The 23192-nt window shown below is 37.4% G+C and overlaps 1 protein-coding gene across 1 annotated transcript in view; it reads left to right on the top strand.

Moving 5' to 3' along the window:
* Positions 1-23192, top strand: part of SPAG17 (sperm associated antigen 17) — a 783114-nt gene that overhangs the window by 440864 nt on the left and 319058 nt on the right. Inside the window, exons 22-24 of the mRNA XM_053705129.1 lie at positions 5559-5678; positions 14856-14960; positions 22901-23082. Coding sequence (XP_053561104.1) covers positions 5559-5678; positions 14856-14960; positions 22901-23082 — 407 coding nt within the window. The remainder of the gene's footprint in view (positions 1-5558; positions 5679-14855; positions 14961-22900; positions 23083-23192) is intronic.

Here is a 23192-nt window from a genome sequence, read left to right as displayed (position 1 = left end):
AAGAGATTATTTCAGAAATCACCGGGGGAAAAGGCCATGCTCTCCCCCAGGACAAGCCTTTTAAGGCTAAAAACAAAGCTAATTTTCGTTCCTTTCGTAATTTCAGGAGCGGTCCCGCTTCAGCCTCTACAGCTGCAAAGCAAGAGGGTAACGCTTCACAGCCCAAGGCAACCTGGAAGCCTTATCAGGGCTGGAACAAGGGTAAACAGGCCAAAAAGCCTGCAGCTGCTACCAAGACAGCATGATGGGGTAGCCCCCGATCCGGAAACGGATCTAGTAGGGGGCAGACTTTCTCTCTTCGCTCAGGCCTGGGCAAGAGATGTTCTCAATCCCTGGGCTTTAGAGATTGTTACCCAGGGATATCTTCTAGAATCAAGGACTCCCCTCCAAGGGGAAGGCTCCATATTTCTCGTCTGTCTACAGACACGACAAAGAAAGAGGCATTCTTACGCTGTGTAGAAGACCTACATACAATGGGAGTGATCCACCCAGTTCCAATTGCGGAACAAGGGCTGGGGTTTTACTCAAACCTGTTTGTGGTTCCCAAAAAAGAAGGAACTTTCAGACCAATCCTGGATCTCAAATTTCTAAACAAATTCCTCAGAGTCTCATCATTCAAGATGGAGACCATTCGGAGAATCTTACCTATGATCCAGGAAGGTCAATATATGACTACCGTGGATCTAAAGGATGCGTACCTGCATATCCCAATCCACAAAGATCATCATCGGTTCCTCTGGTTCGCTTTTCTAGACAAGCATTACCAGTTTGTGGCTCTTCCATTCGGCTTAGCCACTGCTCCCAGAATTTTCACAAAGGTGCTAGGGTCCCTTCTGGCGGTTCTAAGACCGCGGGGCATAGCAGTGGCGCCTTATTTGGACGACATCTTAATTCAGGCGCTGTCCTTTCACAGAGCCAAGGCTCTCACAGAGATTGTATTGGCCTTTCTAAGGTCTCACGGGTGGAAGGTGAACATCAAAAAGAGTTCCCTGTCCCCACTCACAAGGGTTCCCTTCCTAGGAACACCAATAGATTCGGTAGAAATGAAAATATTTCTGACGGAGGTCAGAAAGTTGAAACTTTTAACTACTTGCCGAGTTCTTCATTCCATTCCTCGGCCATCTGTAGCGCAAACTGAGGGCGATATTCAACGCGCTTCAGGCATGGCCTCACCTAGCTGCGGCCAAATTCATAAGATTTCAGTCGGACAACATTACGACTGTAGCTTACATCAATCATTAGGGGGGAACAAAGAGTTCTCTAGCGATGAGGGAAGTAACCAAAATAATCAGTTGGGCGGAGGCCCTCTCCTGCCATCTATCAGCAATTCACATCCCAGGTGTAGACAACTGGGAGGCGGATTTTCTAAGTCGTCAGACTTTTCACCCGGGGGAGTGGGAACTCCACCCGGAGGTATTTGCCCAGCTGACTCAGCTATGGGGCATTTCAGAGTTGGACCTGATGGCGTCCCGTCAGAACTCCAAGCTTCCTCTCTACGGATCCAGGTCCCGGGACCCCAAGGCAGCATTGATAGATGCTCTAGTAGCGCCTTGGTCCTTCAATCTGGCTTATGTTTTCCCACCGTTTCCTCTTCTCCCTCGTCTGATCGCCAGAATCAAGCAGGAGAAGGCGTCAGTGATTTTGATAGCGCCTGCGTGGCCACGCAGGACTTGGTATGCAGACCTAGTGGACATGTCATCTGTCCCACCATGGACACTGCCAATGAGGCAGGACCTTCTAATATAGGGTCCGTTCAAGCATCCAAATCTAGTTTCTCTACGTCTGACTGCTTGGAGATTGAACGCTTAATTCTTTCAAAGCGTGGTTTTTCTGAGTCAGTTATAGATACTCCAGGCTAGAAAGCCTGTCACCAGGAAGGTCTACCATGAGATATGGTGGAAATATCTTTGTTGGTGTGAATCCAAGGGTTACTCATGGAGTAAGATTAGGATTCCCAGGATATTGTCTTTTCTCCAAGACGGTTTGGAGAAAGGATTGTCGGCTAGTTCTTTAAAGGGACAGATATCTGCTCTGTCTATCCTTTTGCAGTAGCGTCTGGCAGAGGTACCGGACGTTCAAGCATTTGCACAGGCTTTAGTCAGAATCAAGCCTGTCTATAAACCTGTGGCTCCGCCATGGAGTCTAAATCTAGTTCTTTCAGTTCTTCAAGGGGTTCCGTTTGAACCTTTACATTCCATAGATATTAAGTTGTTATCTTGGAAAGTTTTGTTTTTGGTAGCTATCTCTTCTGCTCGAAGAGTCTCAGAATTATCTGCCTTACAGTGTGATTCACCTTATCTGGTGTTCCACGCAGATAAGGTAGTTTTGCGTACCAAACCTGGTTTTCTTCCTAAAGTTGTTTCTAACAAGAATATTAACCAGGAAATAGTTGTTCCTTCTCTGTGTCCTAACCCATCTTCGAAGAAGGAACGTCTTTTGCATAATCTTGATGTAGTTCGTGCTTTAAAGTTCTATTTTCAAGCAACTAAGGATTTCAGACAAACATTTTCTTTGTTTGTTATCTATTCTGGTAAGAGGAGAGAAACGAAAGCGACTGCTACCTCCTCTTTCCTTTTGGCTGAAAAGCATCATCCGTTTGGCCTATGAGACTGCTGGCCAGCAGCCTCCTGAAAGAATTACTGCTCATTCTACCAGAGCAGTGGCTTCCACATGGGCTTTCAAAAATGAGGCTTCTGTTGAACAGATTTGTAAGGCAGCGACTTGGTCTTCACTGCATACTTTTGCCAAATTTTATAAATTCGATACTTTTGCTTCTTCGGAGGCTATTTTTGGGAGAAAGGTTTTGCAAGCAGTGGTGCCTTCCGTTTAAGGTACCTGTCTTGTTCCCTCCCTTCATCCGTGTCCTAAAGCTTTGGTATTGGTATCCCACAAGTAAGGATGAATCCGTGGACTGGATACACCTTGCAAGAGATAACAGAATTTATGCTTACCTGATAAATTACTTTCTCTTGCGGTGTATCCAGTCCACGGCTCGCCCTGGCAATTAAGTCAGGTAAAAAATCTTTTGTTTAAACTACATTCACCACTGCACCCTATGGTTTCTCCTTTGGCTTCTTAACCTTTGGTCGAATGACTGGGGGGTGGAGCTAGGGGGGGAGCTATATGGACAGCTCTGCTGTGTGCTCTCTTTGCCACTTCCTGTAGGGAAGGAGAATATCCCACAAGTAAGGATGAATCCGTGGACTGGATACACCGCAAGAGAAAGTAATTTATCAGGTAAGCATAAATTCTGTTTTTTTCACACAAATATATTGAAAAGTGTTAACCATCTGCACTATCATCTGAGACAACTATATTCTTTTTTGAACTTTTGTTTCATTATGTGGTAGTAGCCGTTTTTGTTCATTATGTGGTAGTAGCCGTTTTTGTTCATTATGTGGTAATAGCTGTTTTTGTTCATTACGTGGTAATAGCCGTTTTTGTTCATTATGTGGTAATAGCCGTTTTTGTTCATTATGTGGTAATAGCTGTTTTTGTTCATTACGTGGCAATAGCCGTTTTTGTTCATTATGTGGTAATAGCCGTTTTTGTTCATTAGGTGGTAATAGCCGTTTTTGTTCATTATGTGGTAATAGCCGTTTTTGTTCATTACGTGGTAATAGCCGTTTTTGTTCATTATGTGGTAATAGCCGTTTTTGTTCATTACGTGGTAATAGCTGTTTTTGTTCATTATGTGGTAATAGCCGTTTTTGTTCATTACGTGGTAATAGCCGTTTTTGTTTATTATGTGGTAATAGCCGTTTTTGTTCATTACGTGGTAATAGCCGTTTTTGTTCATTACGTGGTAATAGCCGTTTTTGTTCATTACGTGGTAATAGCCGTTTTTGTTCATTATGTGGTAATAGCTTCTACTTCTATTTACTATTCCGCTTATTCACCTGGGTTACATCTCAATGCTACCATATACCCTCTGTTATATACACAGTAAAAGCGATTTAACTGTTTGGCAATGTGAGGGGAATCTCTTTGTGAATTTTATGTGTTTGTCCACTGACTTAGCATGGCAGTTACAGTTATTAGCTGGGCTATTTCCCTCTCTTTTTTTAAATTATTCAACTGCTCCTTTGTGTCTGAGTGCAACATACATTTTTCAAATGTATTATTACCGAAGGGGAAGCTATTTTTATTATTTTTATGCAGTGCTTTATTATTATTTACTTTTAATACACAAGGAGGTTTATAATAGCTAACCCGACTGGCATGGAACTGCTAAAGAGATATTGTATAAGTGATTTGCATTTCTTACATCAGGAGGATTGTATATTGCAGCAGTAATGTACAGACGGTTTATGAAATGCAGAATCTTAAGAAACACTAACCCTCCCTGCACATGGTGAGACTGTATTATGGAACACTCCGTACATAGTAGAGAACCCACTCATCACACAGTGAAGGCTACAGACACCTCTTTGTGAATGATTCTTCACACACGATTTGGAAACACTTTAGACATTGCACATGCACTGATGAAATTGTGGATAGCTTAACAATATTATGATGAGCTTTAGATCATTTGGCCCTGAGATAGAATTGGTACCAATAGAAGGAAGAGTCAAAATACAGCCAAGGAAAAAGAAAAATGAGAGAAGGAAGTGTGGAGATATTGCTAGGGGAAAAGACCCCAGGCGGAAGAAAGCTGAGACATATGGCTTTGGGAAGGAAAGTGCTACCATAAAAAAGGTAGAGATGTTAATCAAGGAGCAAGAAAGTGACCCAAGAGATGGATATTTGTAGAGAGTGAAAGAGGTAATGAGAGACAGTCAGAGGGAATAGTGGAGTCAAAGGGTCCAATTTATTAAATTCTGGATGGACAAGGTTTGCTCTTGGGAACCTTGTCTCTCTAACATTGTTGTAACATTTAACATTACACAAGCAATTGCTCTAGAGCAGGGCTTGTCCACCATCCTGATCAGATTGGGATGATTTAAGTCCGTGAGCTTTGAGGTGGTGGAGAGACTAATGTAACTTGCATTTGAAGCCCCCTTGCACAATCCTGAAACACTCTTGTCCCAAAGCTGCATCCTCAACTTCATAAATGGGGCTCATAGTATGCACTGTTATGTTAGAGGTGCAAAAGTGAAAAAGTTTGAAGATAAATACAGTTGTAGGAATGGACTATAGAGGCAATCACGAGAAAGGACTAAGTAGACCAATTACTTCTATAGCCAAAATTACTTTGTTCTCTTGGTATGCTTTGTTGAAGAGCATATCTATTTTAGGGAACCTGTTGTCTTATAGTGTAACACAACTAAACCTACCAAGGTATGCTCTTCAGCAAACTATACCAAGAGAACCATGTAAATTTAATACTAGAAGTTAATTGGACATTTTATGTAAATTGTACTCTCTATGTGAACCCTAGCCATAGTAATTAAAGCAGATAAAGCTTTGTGCTTGCACCTGCAGTCTTTGTCCTAATCAGTTTGTTCAGCGTGTGTGTTTTACACGGGTGATGAACCTCGCAGTCTGTCCCAAACTAACCTGATAGCTATAAACACATTGTCTTTCCTCTCCTGGTTCACCTCTGTTTCTTCCAGGCTCATACTTTGTGAAAATGAAGTTATTAAAGGACGGACACAGCTTCTTGATCCACATAACAAACCCAAAGAAGTCCAAGAGTAATGATCCAGAGAACGTGACACAGGCAGAGGAGCCAGGTATGTGAGCAAACTCCTCTGTACAAGTGTAAATCTTAATTTAAAAAGCATTTGTTTCTGCAATAAAACCCTTGTGGCTGCTGATATTATTTCTCACTGTCTCTGCAACATACCGTCTAAGGGCTAGATTACAAGTGGTGCACTATTTAGTGCTCCCGTACGAGCATTAACTTTGCTGCAAGTAATCTTTTTGCACGTGTCAGGTTGTGTGTGTATTACAAGTTGAAAATAATTTTTGCGCGAGAGCGAAACCCGACGCACGTTAACTTCCAGGCTTTGCACCATCTCGATCGTGTTAACATATTCTCATAGAATATTCTCCATAGAAGTCAATGGAGAACTCAGAAGAAAAAAACCTAACACCTATTGCTCGTGTGCTAACCAGACAGCAGTTATGAATATTTTGCATTCCAATGTTCTTCGCTTACCGGACTATGTTATTTTTATTGTAAATTTATATAACTATATATATATATATATATATATATATATATATCCACCAAACAAAGAGAACAAGAGCGCTAGTATAGTATATATAAAACATAACCATTATTGGTTATTTTAAAATCGGACAAACAGTCATTATTCAACGAATAGAGGTGGGGTACCTCTGGCTGGCACCTGTATGCTATGATTACGGCTCCGCCGAAACGCGTAAGCCTGCCAGCCAGAGGTACCCCACCTCTATTCGTTGAATAATGACTGTTTGTCCGATTTTAAAATAACCAATAAAGGTAATGTTTTATATATACTATACTAGCGCTCTTGTTCTCTTTGTTTGGTGGATTCCTTTGCCTTTAAACGCTAGTATTCCTGCCTGAGTGCTGTCCTGTATATCCCCGGAGTAAGTTGAGAAGATTTCGGAGCTGGGATAAGTGTTACTATTGCACGGAGCCTTGGTGTCGCTGCTAAGGAGGTGCGGCTCTGAGCAACAGCTCTGATTGGTGAAAACCCGGTATGATGCTAACCGCAATTGCCGCTTGAAGGACCTGGTTGGAGGATCGTCCTGTGGAAACTTGGACACGCCCCCTGGTGGGTGTGTATTCACGGCGCCTCTGGAAAAGATCCGGTGAGACAAAACAACAGCGGCTGTTTGAATAAGTGTAGCTGACAAAGAGTGCCGACGGAACATAGCTGACGGACGGCTTCCCATGGAGGATATCCTCTGGGCTCCCGAATAAGAAGTGAGACTGTATCGTCAGCACACTTTATTGTATACACTTGCAAGTAACGGATGATCATTAAGGGACTGCATTTACCACCAACCACTCTGGGTATGCTATAGGTATTATCCAGTAGTATATTTGATACGGGACTGTTCACAGCACTACTGTATAGGTGTTTGGCTTCCTCACATCCCCCTTTTGGTTTTCTTTATATATATATATATATACACACATACATACATACACATATTTAGACATGTATATATACATTATAACCCTTTGCATTCGAACACCTTGTCATACACCATATACAGTATCTTTGAACCCTTATAGCTTTTTTTTAAAATTTGTATGAATACTTTTTATCAGACAGTGTTTATATGAGTGTAACTGTAATTGTATATGAATTTATGTTGTCTTCAGTCGCACTTAACCAATGAGCATAAAATGCAAATGCGCTCTCGCGATCACATTTACTTAAAAAAATTAGCAATATTTCCGTTGCATGGAAAAAAAAAACAACCACACAATATTGCTTGCACACAAAAGTTAGCTCGTCGTCTAGCCTTAAATCAGGTTGACTAAATACCAAACTCAGCGGAAGCAGGAAAAACTGGGCAACTCACATTACATATTTGTAATCCAGATCATTTTGAAAACTGATTCCATTTGCGGAATGTAAATGAGAAGTGAGCAGGAAATAGCTTTGTTATTATCAGCAGCTGCAGGTGTACTCAGTTTAGGCACATACAGCCATATTAACACAAGTTAAACAAATCCGGTAGTAACTAATAAACCATTCACCTCTCAGGCTCTGTTATTATCAGCAGCTGCAGGTGTACTCAGTTTAGGCACATACAGCCATATTAACACAAGTTAAACAAACCCGGTAGTAACTAATAAACCATTCACCTCTCAGGCTCTGTTATTATCAGCAGCTGCAGGTGTACTCAGTTTAGGCACATACAGCCATATTAACACAAGTTAAAGAAACCCGGTAGTAACTAATAAACCATTCACCTCTCAGGCTCTGTTATTATCAGCAGCTGCAGGTGTAATCAGTTTAGGCACATACAGCCATATTAACACAAGTTAAAGAAATCCGGTAGTAACTAATAAACCATTCACTTCTCAGGCTCTGTTATTATCAGCAGCTGCAGGTGTACTCAGTTTAGGCACATACAGCCATATTAACACAAGTTAAAGAAACCCGGTAGTAACTAATAAACCATTCACCTCTCAGGCTCTGTTATTATCAGCAGCTGCAGGTGTAATCAGTTTAGGCACATACAGCCATATTAACACAAGTTAAACAAACCCGGTAGTAACTAATAAACCATTCACCTCTCAGGCTCTGTTATTATCAGCAGCTGCAGGTGTACTCAGTTTAGGCACATACAGCCATATTAACACAAGTTAAACAAATCCGGTAGTAACTAATAAACCATTCACCTCTCTGGCTCTGTTATTATCAGCAGCTGCAGGTGTACTCAGTTTAGGCACATACAGCCATATTAACACAAGTTAAACAAACCCGGTAGTAACTAATAAACCATTCACCTCTCAGGCTCTGTTATTATCAGCAGCTGCAGGTGTACTCAGTTTAGGCACATACAGCCATATTAACACAAGTTAAAGAAATCCAGTAGTAACTAATAAACCATTCACCTCTCAGGCTCTGTTATTATCAGCAGCTGCAGGTGTAATCAGTTTAGGCACATACAGCCATATTAACACAAGTTAAAGAAATCCGGTAGTAACTAATAAACCATTCACCTCTCAGGCTCTGTTATTATCAGCAGCTGCAGGTGTAATCAGTTTAGGCACATACAGCCATATTAACACAAGTTAAACAAATCCGGTAGTAACTAATAAACCATTCACCTCTCAGGCTCTGTTATTATCAGCAGCTGCAGGTGTACTCAGTTTAGGCACATACAGCCATATTAACACAAGTTAAACAAACCCGGTAGTAACTAATAAACCATTCACCTCTCAGGCTCTGTTATTATCAGCAGCTGCAGGTGTACTCAGTTTAGGCACATACAGCCATATTAACACAAGTTAAAGAAACCCGGTAGTAACTAATAAACCATTCACCTCTCAGGCTCTGTTATTATCAGCAGCTGCAGGTGTAATCAGTTTAGGCACATACAGCCATATTAACACAAGTTAAAGAAATCCGGTAGTAACTAATAAACCATTCACTTCTCAGGCTCTGTTATTATCAGCAGCTGCAGGTGTACTCAGTTTAGGCACATACAGCCATATTAACACAAGTTAAAGAAACCCGGTAGTAACTAATAAACCATTCACCTCTCAGGCTCTGTTATTATCAGCAGCTGCAGGTGTAATCAGTTTAGGCACATACAGCCATATTAACACAAGTTAAACAAACCCGGTAGTAACTAATAAACCATTCACCTCTCAGGCTCTGTTATTATCAGCAGCTGCAGGTGTACTCAGTTTAGGCACATACAGCCATATTAACACAAGTTAAACAAATCCGGTAGTAACTAATAAACCATTCACCTCTCTGGCTCTGTTATTATCAGCAGCTGCAGGTGTACTCAGTTTAGGCACATACAGCCATATTAACACAAGTTAAAGAAATCCAGTAGTAACTAATAAACCATTCACCTCTCAGGCTCTGTTATTATCAGCAGCTGCAGGTGTAATCAGTTTAGGCACATACAGCCATATTAACACAAGTTAAAGAAATCCGGTAGTAACTAATAAACCATTCACCTCTCAGGCTCTGTTATTATCAGCAGCTGCAGGTGTAATCAGTTTAGGCACATACAGCCATATTAACACAAGTTAAACAAATCCGGTAGTAACTAATAAACCATTCACCTCTCAGGCTCTGTTATTATCAGCAGCTGCAGGTGTACTCAGTTTAGGCACATACAGCCATATTAACACAAGTTAAACAAACCCGGTAGTAACTAATAAACCATTCACCTCTCAGGCTCTGTTATTATCAGCAGCTGCAGGTGTACTCAGTTTAGGCACATACAGCCATATTAACACAAGTTAAAGAAACCCGGTAGTAACTAATAAACCATTCACCTCTCAGGCTCTGTTATTATCAGCAGCTGCAGGTGTAATCAGTTTAGGCACATACAGCCATATTAACACAAGTTAAAGAAATCCGGTAGTAACTAATAAACCATTCACTTCTCAGGCTCTGTTATTATCAGCAGCTGCAGGTGTACTCAGTTTAGGCACATACAGCCATATTAACACAAGTTAAAGAAACCCGGTAGTAACTAATAAACCATTCACCTCTCAGGCTCTGTTATTATCAGCAGCTGCAGGTGTAATCAGTTTAGGCACATACAGCCATATTAACACAAGTTAAACAAACCCGGTAGTAACTAATAAACCATTCACCTCTCAGGCTCTGTTATTATCAGCAGCTGCAGGTGTACTCAGTTTAGGCACATACAGCCATATTAACACAAGTTAAACAAATCCGGTAGTAACTAATAAACCATTCACCTCTCTGGCTCTGTTATTATCAGCAGCTGCAGGTGTACTCAGTTTAGGCACATACAGCCATATTAACACAAGTTAAACAAACCCGGTAGTAACTAATAAACCATTCACCTCTCAGGCTCTGTTATTATCAGCAGCTGCAGGTGTACTCAGTTTAGGCACATACAGCCATATTAACACAAGTTAAAGAAATCCAGTAGTAACTAATAAACCATTCACCTCTCAGGCTCTGTTATTATCAGCAGCTGCAGGTGTAATCAGTTTAGGCACATACAGCCATATTAACACAAGTTAAAGAAATCCGGTAGTAACTAATAAACCATTCACCTCTCAGGCTCTGTTATTATCAGCAGCTGCAGGTGTACTCAGTTTAGGCACATACAGCCATATTAACACAAGTTAAACAAATCCGGTAGTAACTAATAAACCATTCACCTCTCAGGCTCTGTTATTATCAGCAGCTGCAGGTGTAATCAGTTTAGGCACATACAGCCATATTAACACAAGTTAAACAAACCCGGTAGTAACTAATAAACCATTCACCTCTCAGGCTCTGTTATTATCAGCAGCTGCAGGTGTACTCAGTTTAGGCACATACAGCCATATTAACACAAGTTAAACAAATCCAGTAGTAACTAATAAACCATTCACCTCTCAGGCTCTGTTATTATCAGCAGCTGCAGGTGTACTCAGTTTAGGCACATACAGCCATATTAACACAAGTTAAAGAAATCCGGTAGTAACTAATAAACCATTCACCTCTCTGGCTCTGTTATTATCAGCAGCTGCAGGTGTACTCAGTTTAGGCACATACAGCCATATTAACACAAGTTAAACAAACCCGGTAGTAACTAATAAACCATTCACCTCTCAGGCTCTGTTATTATCAGCAGCTGCAGGTGTACTCAGTTTAGGCACATACAGCCATATTATCACAAGTTAAACAAACCCGGTAGTAACTAATAAACCATTCACCTCTCAGGCTCTGTTATTATCAGCAGCTGCAGGTGTACTCAGTTTAGGCACATACAGCCATATTAACACAAGTTAAACAAACCCGGTAGTAACTAATAAACCATTCACCTCTCAGGCTCTGTTATTATCAGCAGCTGCAGGTGTACTCAGTTTAGGCACATACAGCCATATTAACACAAGTTAAAGAAATCCGGTAGTAACTAATAAACCATTCACCTCTCAGGCTCTGTTATTATCAGCAACTGCAGGTGTACTCAGTTTAGGCACATACAGCCATATTAACACAAGTTAAACAAATCCGGTAGTAACTAATAAACCATTCACCTCTCTGGCTCTGTTATTATCAGCAGCTGCAGGTGTACTCAGTTTAGGCACATACAGCCATATTAACACAAGTTAAAGAAATCCAGTAGTAACTAATAAACCATTCACCTCTCAGGCTCTGTTATTATCAGCAACTGCAGGTGTACTCAGTTTAGGCACATACAGCCATATTAACACAAGTTAAAGAAATCCGGTAGTAACTAATAAACCATTCACCTCTCAGGCTCTGTTATTATCAGCAACTGCAGGTGTACTCAGTTTAGGCACATACAGCCATATTAACACAAGTTAAACAAATCCGGTAGTAACTAATTAACCATTCACCTCTCAGGCTCTGTTATTATCAGCAGCTGCAGGTGTACTCAGTTTAGGCACATACAGCCATATTAACACAAGTTAAACAAATCCGGTAGTAACTAATAAACCATTCACCTCTCTGGCTCTGTTATTATCAGCAGCTGCAGGTGTACTCAGTTTAGGCACATACAGCCATATTAACACAAGTTAAAGAAATCCGGTAGTAACTAATAAACCATTCACCTCTCAGGCTCTTGCATGCGTTTGTTTTCATACATAACGTGCACGTTTTCTTCTTCAGTGCAACACTGAATGTTTGCTGCAGGTGGTTTTTACATTTTACCTTTTTAGCCTTGCTGCATTAAGGAACTAATTCAGTGACCAAAAGGGATTCAGGACTGAGGAGACTTAAAGAACCAGTAAATACAGTAGATTTGCATAATAAACACATACATGATAAAAAGACAATGCAATAGCACATAGGGGCTAATTTACCAAGGGCCCCTGATGTCCCTGTTTCCGCGCGAGCCTTCAGGCTCGTCAGAAACAGCAGCTGTCTTAAGACCGCTGCTCCTTAACTGGTCCCCTGCCTCTGAGGCTGCGGACATCAATCCGCCCGATCCTATAAGATCGGGTTTATTGAAACCCCCTGCCAGCGGCTGCAAATCTGCAGGGGGCGGCATTGCACAAGCAGTTCACAGAACTGCTTGTGCAATGTTAAATGCCTACAGCGTATGCGGTTGGCATTCAGCGATGTCTGTCGGACATGATACAGTACAGCATATGCAGTTGGCATTCAGCGATGTCTGTCGGACATGATACAGTACAGCGTATGCGGTTGGCATTCAGCGATGTCTGTCGGACATGATACAGTACAGCGTATGCGGTTGGCATTCAGCGATGTCTGTCGGACATGATACAGTACAGCGTATGCGGTTGGCATTCAGCGATGTCTGTCGGACATGATACAGTACAGCGTATGCGGTTGGCATTCAGCGATGTCTGCCGGACATGATACAGTACAGCGTATGCGGTTGGCATTCAGCAATGTCTGCCGGACATGATAGAGTACAGCGTATGCGGTTGGCATTCAGCGATGTCTGTCGGACATGATACAGTACAGCGTATGCGGTTGGCATTCAGCGATGTCTGTCGGACATGATACAGTACAGCGTATGCGGTTGGCATTCAGCGATGTCTGTCGGACATGATACAGTACAGCGTATGCGATTGGCATTCAGCGATGTCTGTCGGACATGATACAGTACAGCGTATGCGGTTGGCATTCAGCGATGTCTGTCGGACATGATACAGTACAGCGTATGCGATTGGCATTCAGCGATGTCTGTCGGACATGATACAGTACAGCGTATGCGGTTGGCATTCAGCGATGTCTGTCGGACATGATACGGTACAGCGTATGGGGTTGGCATTCAGCGATGTCTGTCGGACATGATACGGTACAGCGTATGCGGTTGTCATTCAGCGATGTCTGTCGGACATGATACAGACAGCGTATTCGGTTGTCATTCAGCGATGCCTGTCGGACATGATACAGACAGCGTATCATGTCGGACAGACATTGATAAATCGGCCCCTTAGTCTGAACTTCAAATGAGTAGTAGATTTTTTTTTTTTCTGACAAATTTCAGTTATGTCTATTTCCACTCCTGTATCATGTGACAGCCATCAGCCAATCACTAAAGCATATACGTATATATTCTGTGAATGTCTTGCACATGCTCAGTAGGAGCTGGTGACTCAAAAAGTGTAAATATAAAAATATATTTTGTTAATAGAAGTAAATTGGAAAGTGTTTGAAATTTCCTGCTCTGTCTGAATCATGAAAGTTTAATTTTGACTTGAGTGTCCCTTTGAGGGGACATAAAACGCACATTTTTTCTTTCATGATTCAGATATAACACATCATTTTAATCGAATTTCCAATTTACATCTGTGTTCAAATTTGCTTAATTATTTTGTTATCCTTTGTTGATGGAGCAGCAGTGCACTACTGGGCACTATCTGAACACACCTGGTGAGCCATTAACAAGAGGCATATATGTGCAGCCACCAATCAGCATCTAGTGCCCAGTAGTGCATTGCTGCTTCTAAACCTACCTAGGTATGTCTTGCAACAAAGGATACCAAGAGTACAAAGCAAATTTGATAATAGAAGAAAATTAAAAATTGTCTTTTTAAGTCTGTTGCTCGATCCCCAATATATTGACAATGACCTAAGAGGCTGATTTCAAACTGAAATATCCCAACAATGATCCCAAAACCTCCTGTAATAAAAGTTTATTTCAATAATTAAAAGGGAGAAAAAAAACTTTAAAAACGTAACACAATGTGTAGCAGTCACAGGGGCATATTTATCAAGCTAAAGACCGCTGCTCCATAACTTGTCCGCCAATACGATCGGGTTGATTGACACCTGCTGCTAACGGCTGATTGGCTGCAAATTTGCAGGGGGCGGCATTGCACCAGCAGTACACAAGAATTGCTGGTGCAATGATAAATGCCAACAGCATATGCTGTCAGCATTTACTGATGTGCGGCGGACATGATACGCTACTTCGTATCATGTCCGCTCGCACAATGATAAATATGCCCCACAGAATCAAAAGACAGGAAATGATCATGTACTAAATTGTCATCGCTGTTTTCATTAAGTTAATTCACTAATGTCTCAGTAAGATTAGGAGTGAGGTTATTATCTGAATTAAGTACCGTACATGCATTAGCAGAATAAACATAAAGGAGCTTATTAGCAATTGGTGTTGAGCATTATGTATTTATTCTGGGAAGCCGTGATAGGTAATAATAGGCCTAAGACGCCTACTGAAATATTTTCATTCAGCTTGAGGACCGCAGTGACATCCTGTTTGCTAATCCTACTCCTCTCATCTAGGAAAGAAAAGGAGATGCGTCAGTGAGTTTGGCTCATTCACAGCAACTCTCCAGAGTGGCATTCAGCTGTCACTCAGTCACTATGGGGCCACTGGAAAAGGGCCAGGTAAGAAATGAGTGTCTTGAAACAGTACTATTATATGAGAACAATTGTCAGGTTACAGTGGGGTTAAATGAGAGCAAAATACGGGTAACAGTGGGGTTTAATGAGAGCAAGTGCCGGGTATTAGTGGGGTTTAATAGTGTGGTTACAGAAGAGCAAGTGGGGTTTAATGGAAGCTTGAGCCGCGTAACAGTTTTATTTAGTAAAAGCAAGTGTTGGATAACAGTCGGCCAGATTACTAGTTTTGCGTTATGAGCGGCAAGTTATTTCCACCGCTCACCTTTAATAGCGCTGCTATTACAGGTTTGCAAAAACCCGGCGTTAGCAGGCAATATGGGGGAGTTGAGCTCCATACCTAGGGTGACCATATTGCCGCTTTAAAAAGGGACACATATGAAAAATACAGTCAGGGCTGTTTAAAGAAATGTTTTGTATAAAAATCCTGACATATGTTTTTTTTCATATGTTTCCCTTCTTAAAGCAGCAATATGGTCAGCCTATCCATACCGCACACAAATACCAGCGCTGCTTTGAGCTCGTTTTACGTGCTCGTGCACGATTTCCCCATAGAAATTAATGGGGAGAGCCGGCTAAATAAAAGCCTAGCACCTGCAATAATGGACCCTAACATAAACCCCGAGTCTAAACACCCCTAATCTGCCGCCCCCGACATCGCCGACACCTACATTACACTTATTAAACCCTTATCTGCCGCCCCAACATCGCCGCCACCTACCTACACTTATTAAACCCTAATCTGCTGCCCCCAACGTCGTCGCCCCCTACATAAATTTATTAACCCCTAATCTGCCGTCCCCAACGTTGCAGCCGCCACTATACTAAAGTTATTAACCCCTAAACCTCTGGCCTCCCACATCACTAACACTAAATAAATATATTAACCCCTAAACCTAAGTCTAACCCTAACACCCCTAACTTTAATATAATTAAAATAAATCTAAATAAAAATTACTATCATTAACTAAATAATTACTGTTTAAAACTAAATACTTACCTATAAAATAAACCCTAAGCTAGCTACAGTATAACTAATAGTTACATTGTAGCTAGCTTAGGGTTTATTTTTATTTCACAGCTAAGTTTGTATTTATTTTAAATAGGTAGATTAGTTAGTAAATAGTTATTAACTATTTACTAACTACCTAGTTAAAATAAATACAAATTTACCTGTAAAATAAAACCTAACCTGCCTCACCTAACACCTGCCTAACCTAACACCTAACATTACACTACAATTAAATAAATTACATTAATTAAATACAATTAACTACATTTAAAAAAAAATCACTAAATTACACAAAATAAAAAATAAATTTTCAAATATTTAAACTAATTACACCTAATCAAAATAAAAAGCCCCCCCCCACCCAAAATAAAAAAAATCCCCTAGCCTAAAACTGCCAATAGCCCTTAAAAGGGCCTTTTGCGGTGCATTGCCCCAAAGAAATCAGCTCTTTTACGTGTAAACAAAATACAAACAACCCCCCAACAGTAAAACATACCACCAACACAACCAAACCCCCCAAATAAAATCCTATCTAAAGAAACCTAACCTCCCCATTGCCCTGAAAGGGGCATTTGGATGGGCATTGCCCTTAATAGCAGTGGTAGTGAAAAAGCAGCGTTATGAGGCTTTTTCACTTATAACGCAAAATTTGTAATCTAGCCGCGTGTTATTTAATGCGAACAAATTTAATAATGATATTTAATTGGAGCTAGAGCCATTTAATAATGTTATTTAATTGGAGCTAGTGCCATTTAATAATGTTATTTAATTGGAGCTAGAGCCATTTAATAATGATATTTAATTGGAGCTAGTGCCATTTAATAATGATATTTAATTGGAGCTAGAGCCATTTAATAATGTTATTTAATTTAAGCTAGAGCCATTTAATAATGTTATTTAATTGGAGCTAGTTCCATTTAATAATGTTATTTAATTGGAGCTAGAGCCATTTCATAATGTTATTTAATTGGAGCTAGAGCCATTTAATAATGTTATTTAATTGGAGCTAGTGCCATTTAATAATGTTATTTAATTGGAGCTAGAGCCATTTAATAATGTTATTTAATTGGAGCTAGAGTCATTTAATAATGTTATTTAATTGGAGCTAGAGCCATTTAATAATGTTATTTAATTGGAGCTAGAGCCATTTAATAATGTTATTTAATTGGAGCTAGTGCCATTTAATAATGTTATTTAATTGGAGCTAGAGCCATTTAATAATGTTATTTAATTGGAGCTAGAGCCATTTAATAATGTTATTTAATTGGAGCTAGAGCCATTTCATAATGTTATTTAATTGGAGCTAGAGCCATTTAATAATGTTATTTAATTGGAGCTAGTTCCATGTAATAATGTTATTTAATTGGCGCTAGAGCCATTTCACAATGTTATTTAATTGGAGCTAGAGCCATTTAATAATGTTATTTAATTGGAGCTAGTGCCATTTAATAATGTTATTTAATTGGAGCTAGTGCCATTTAATAATGTTATTTAATTGGAGCTAGAGCCATTTAATAATGATATTTAATTGGAACTAGTGTAATTTAATAATGTTATTTAATTGGAGCTAGTGCCATTTAATAATGTTATTTAATTGGAGCTAGAGCCATTTAATAATGTTATTTAATTGGAGCTAGAGCCATTTAATAATGTTATTTAATTGGAGCTAGAGCCATTTTAATAAAGTTATTTAATTGGAGCTAGAGCCATTTAATAATGTTATTTAATTGGAGCTAGAGACATTTTAATAAAGTTATTTAATTGGAGCTAGAGCCATTTAATAGTGATATTTAATTGGAGCTAGTGCCATTTAATAATGTTATTTAATTGGAGCTAGAGCCATTAATAATGATATTTAATTGGAGCTAGTTCAATTTAATAATGATATTTAATTGGAGCTAGAGCCATTTAATAATGTTATTTAATTGGAGCTAGAGCCATTTAATAATGATATTTAATTGGAGCTGGAGACATTTAATAATGTTATTTAATTGGAGCTAGAGCCATTTAATAATGTTATTTAATTGGAGCTAGAGCCATTTAATAATGTTATTTAATTGGAGCTAGAGCCATTTAATAATGTTATTTAATTGGAGCTAGAGCCATTTAATAATGTTATTTAATTGGAGCTAGAGCCATTTAATAATGTTATTTAATTGGAGCTAGAGCCATTTAATAATGTTATTTAATTGGAGCTAGAGCCATTTCATAATGTTATTTAATTGGAGCTAGAGCCATTTAATAATGATATTTAATTGGAGCTAGAGCCATTTAATAATGTTATTTAATTGGAGCTAGAGCCATTTAATAATGATATTTAATTGGAGCTAGAGCCATTTAATAATGATATTTAATTGGAGCTAGAGCCATTTAATAATGTTATTTAATTGGAGCTAGAGCCATTTAATAATGATATTTAATTGGAGCTAGAGCCATTTAATAATGTTATTTAATTGGAGCTAGAGCCATTTAATAATGTTATTTAATTGGAGCTAGAGCCATTTAATAATGATATTTAATTGGAGCTAGAGCCATTTAATAATGTTATTTAATTGGAGCTAGAGCCATTTAATAATGTTATTTAATTGGAGCTAGAGCCATTTCATAATGTTATTTAATTGGCGCTAGAGCCATTTAATAATGTTATTTAATTGGAGCTAGAGCCATTTCATAATGATATTTAATTGGAACTAGTGCCATTTAATAATGTTATTTAATTGGAGCTAGAGCCATTTAATAATGTTATTTTATTGGAGCTAGAGCCATTTAATAATGTTATTTAATTGGAGCTAGTGCCATTTAATAATTTTATTTAATTGGAGCTAGAGCCATTTAATAATGTTATTTAATTGGAGCTAGTGCCATGTAATAATGTTATTTAATTTGGCGCTAGAGCCATTTCATAATGTTATTTAATTGGAGCTAGAGCCATTTAATAATGTTATTTAATTGGAGCTAGTGCCATTTAATAATGTTATTTAATTGGAGCTAGTGCCATTTAATAATGTTATTTAATTGGAGCTAGTTCCATTTAATAATGTTATTTAATTGGAGCTAGTGCCATTTAATAATGTTATTTAATTGGAGCTAGTGCCATTTAATAATGATATTTAATTGGAGCTAGAGCCATTTAATAATGTTATTTAATTGGAGCTAGTGCCATTTAATAATATTATTTAATTGGAGCTAGAGCCATTTAATAATGTCATTTAATTGGAGCTAGAGCCATTTAATAATTTTATTTAATTGGAACTAGTGCCATTTAATAATGTTATTTAATTGGAGCTAGAGCCATTTAATAATGATATTTAATTGGAGCTAGAGCCATTTAATAATGATATTTAATTGGAGCTAGAGCCATTTAATAATGTTATTTAATTGGAGCTAGTGCCATTTAATAATGATATTTAATTGGAGCTAGAGCCATTTAATAATGTTATTTAATTGGAGCTAGAGCCATTTAATAATGTTATTTAATTGGAGCTAGTGTCATTTAATAATGATATTTAATTGGAGCTAGAGCCATTTAATAATGTTATTTAATTGGAGCTAGAGTCATTTAATAATGATATTTAATTGGAGCTAGAGCCATTTAATAATGTTATTTAATTGGAGCTAGAGCCATTTAATAATGATATTTAATTGGAACTAGTGTAATTTAATAATGTTATTTAATTGGAGCTAGTGTCATTTAATAATGATATTTAATTGGAGCTAGAGCCATTTAATAATGTTATTTAATTGGAGCTAGAGCCATTTAATAATGATATTTCATTGGAGCTAGTGCCATTTAATAATGTTATTTAATTGGAGCTAGAGCCATTTAATAATGTTATTTAATCGGAGCTAGTCTCATTTAATAATGTTATTTAATTGGAGCTAGTGTCATTTAATAATGTTATTTAATTGGAGCTAGAGCCATTTAATAATGTTATTTAATTGGAGCTAGTGCCATTTAATAATGATATTTAATTGGAGCTAGTCTCATTTAATAATGTTATTTAATTGGAGCTAGTGCCATTTAATAATGTTATTTAATTGGAGCTAGTCTCATTTAATAATGTTATTTAATTGGAGCTAGTCTCATTTAATAATGATATTTAATTGGAGCTAGTGCCATTTAATAGTGATATTTAATTGGAGCTAGTGCCATTTAATAATGTTATTTAATTGGAGCTAGAGCCATTAATAATGATATTTAATTGGAGCTAGTTCAATTTAATAATGATATTTAATTGGAGCTAGAGCCATTTAATAATGTTATTTAATTGGAGCTAGAGCCATTTAATAATGATATTTAATTGGAGCTGGAGACATTTAATAATGTTATTTAATTGGAGCTAGAGCCATTTAATAATGTTATTTAATTGGAGCTAGAGCCATTTAATAATGTTATTTAATTGGAGCTAGAGCCATTTAATAATGTTATTTAATTGGAGCTAGAGCCATTTAATAATGTTATTTAATTGGAGCTAGAGCCATTTAATAATGTTATTTAATTGGAGCTAGAGCCATTTAATAATGTTATTTAATTGGAGCTAGAGCCATTTCATAATGTTATTTAATTGGAGCTAGAGCCATTTAATAATGTTATTTAATTGGAGCTAGAGCCATTTAATAATGTTATTTAATTGGAGCTAGAGCCATTTAATAATGATATTTAATTGGAGCTAGAGCCATTTAATAATGATATTTAATTGGAGCTAGAGCCATTTAATAATGTTATTTAATTGGAGCTAGAGCCATTTAATAATGATATTTAATTGGAGCTAGAGCCATTTAATAATGTTATTTAATTGGAGCTAGAGCCATTTAATAATGTTATTTAATTGGAGCTAGAGCCATTTAATAATGATATTTAATTGGAGCTAGAGCCATTTAATAATGTTATTTAATTGGAGCTAGAGCCATTTAATAATGTTATTTAATTGGAGCTAGAGCCATTTCATAATGTTATTTAATTGGCGCTAGAGCCATTTAATAATGTTATTTAATTGGAGCTAGAGCCATTTCATAATGATATTTAATTGGAACTAGTGCCATTTAATAATGTTATTTAATTGGAGCTAGAGCCATTTAATAATGTTATTTAATTGGAGCTAGTGCCATTTAATAATTTTATTTAATTGGAGCTAGAGCCATTTAATAATGTTATTTAATTGGAGCTAGTGCCATGTAATAATGTTATTTAATTTGGCGCTAGAGCCATTTCATAATGTTATTTAATTGGAGCTAGAGCCATTTAATAATGTTATTTAATTGGAGCTAGTGCCATTTAATAATGTTATTTAATTGGAGCTAGTGCCATTTAATAATGTTATTTAATTGGAGCTAGTTCCATTTAATAATGTTATTTAATTGGAGCTAGTGCCATTTAATAATGTTATTTAATTGGAGCTAGTGCCATTTAATAATGATATTTAATTGGAGCTAGAGCCATTTAATAATGTTATTTAATTGGAGCTAGTGCCATTTAATAATATTATTTAATTAGAGCTAGAGCCATTTAATAATGTCATTTAATTGGAGCTAGAGCCATTTAATAATTTTATTTAATTGGAACTAGTGCCATTTAATAATGTTATTTAATTGGAGCTAGAGCCATTTAATAATGATATTTAATTGGAGCTAGAGCCATTTAATAATGATATTTAATTGGAGCTAGAGCCATTTAATAATGTTATTTAATTGGAGCTAGTGCCATTTAATAATGATATTTAATTGGAGCTAGAGCCATTTAATAATGTTATTTAATTGGAGCTAGTGTCATTTAATAATGATATTTAATTGGAGCTAGAGCCATTTAATAATGTTATTTAATTGGAGCTAGAGTCATTTAATAATGATATTTAATTGGAGCTAGAGCCATTTAATAATGTTATTTAATTGGAGCTAGAGCCATTTAATAATGATATTTAATTGGAACTAGTGTAATTTAATAATGTTATTTAATTGGAGCTAGTGTCATTTAATAATGATATTTAATTGGAGCTAGAGCCATTTAATAATGTTATTTAATTGGAGCTAGAGCCATTTAATAATGATATTTCATTGGAGCTAGTGCCATTTAATAATGTTATTTAATTGGAGCTAGAGCCATTTAATAATGTTATTTAATTGGAGCTAGTCTCATTTAATAATGTTATTTAATTGGAGCTAGTGTCATTTAATAATGTTATTTAATTGGAGCTAGAGCCATTTAATAATGTTATTTAATTGGAGCTAGTGCCATTTAATAATGATATTTAATTGGAGCTAGTGCCATTTAATAATGTTATTTAATTGGAGCTAGTGTCATTTAATAATGTTATTTAATTGGAGCTAGAGCCATTTAATAATGTTATTTAATTGGAGCTAGTGCCATTTAATAATGATATTTAATTGGAGCTAGTCTCATTTAATAATGTTATTTAATTGGAGCTAGTGCCATTTAATAATGTTATTTAATTGGAGCTAGTCTCATTTAATAATGTTATTTAATTGGAGCTAGTCTCATTTAATAATGATATTTAATTGGAGCTAGTGCCATTTAATAATGTTATTTAATTGGAGCTAGAGCCATTTAATAATGTTATTTAATTGGAGCTAGTGTCATTTAATAATGTTATTTAATTGGAGCTAGTCTCATTTAATAATGTTATTTAATTGGAGCTAGAGCCATTTAATAATGTTATTTAATTGGAGCTAGTGCCATTTAATAATGTTATTTAATTAGAAATAGAGCCAGGTAACAGTGTGATTTAATGAGAGCAAGTGTTGGGTGTGATTTCTGTTGTCATTATTATAGATGGAGGACATTGATCAGATAAGTCCTACTCTTGTGCCATGCAGTACTTCCCTTTATCTGCAAGGCTACTATTCTGCCAGTATTTGTTGCACATTGTAATCTTAGTATTGTTTTGTTTGACATTTACAGAGGACAATGACCCTGAACTTGCGGCTATGCTGTCTTTCCCATCTGTTCACACTCCAAGCTTTCTTCCAGCACCACCACCTTCTACACCTTCAGCTAAAAAGTCCCCCCGGCAAAAGTCCCCGCGGCAAAAGTCCCCCAAAGCTCCAGTGGCAGAGCAAACTCCTGCACCATCTGAGGTTAAGGTTAGAAATTACTGTAACGTAATTGCCCATTATAGTCTGTGTTGTTGTTTTTTTTAACTTGCTCCTCTCTGGATGGGTACATGTAAGGTCTAGGACCATGGGTGTTCAAG

Source organism: Bombina bombina, chromosome 3 (assembly GCF_027579735.1).
Source record: "Bombina bombina isolate aBomBom1 chromosome 3, aBomBom1.pri, whole genome shotgun sequence".
Taxonomy (NCBI): domain Eukaryota; kingdom Metazoa; phylum Chordata; class Amphibia; order Anura; family Bombinatoridae; genus Bombina; species Bombina bombina.
The sequence above is the reverse complement of the archived record's forward strand: the minus strand, read 5'-3'. Positions and strand labels throughout refer to the sequence as shown.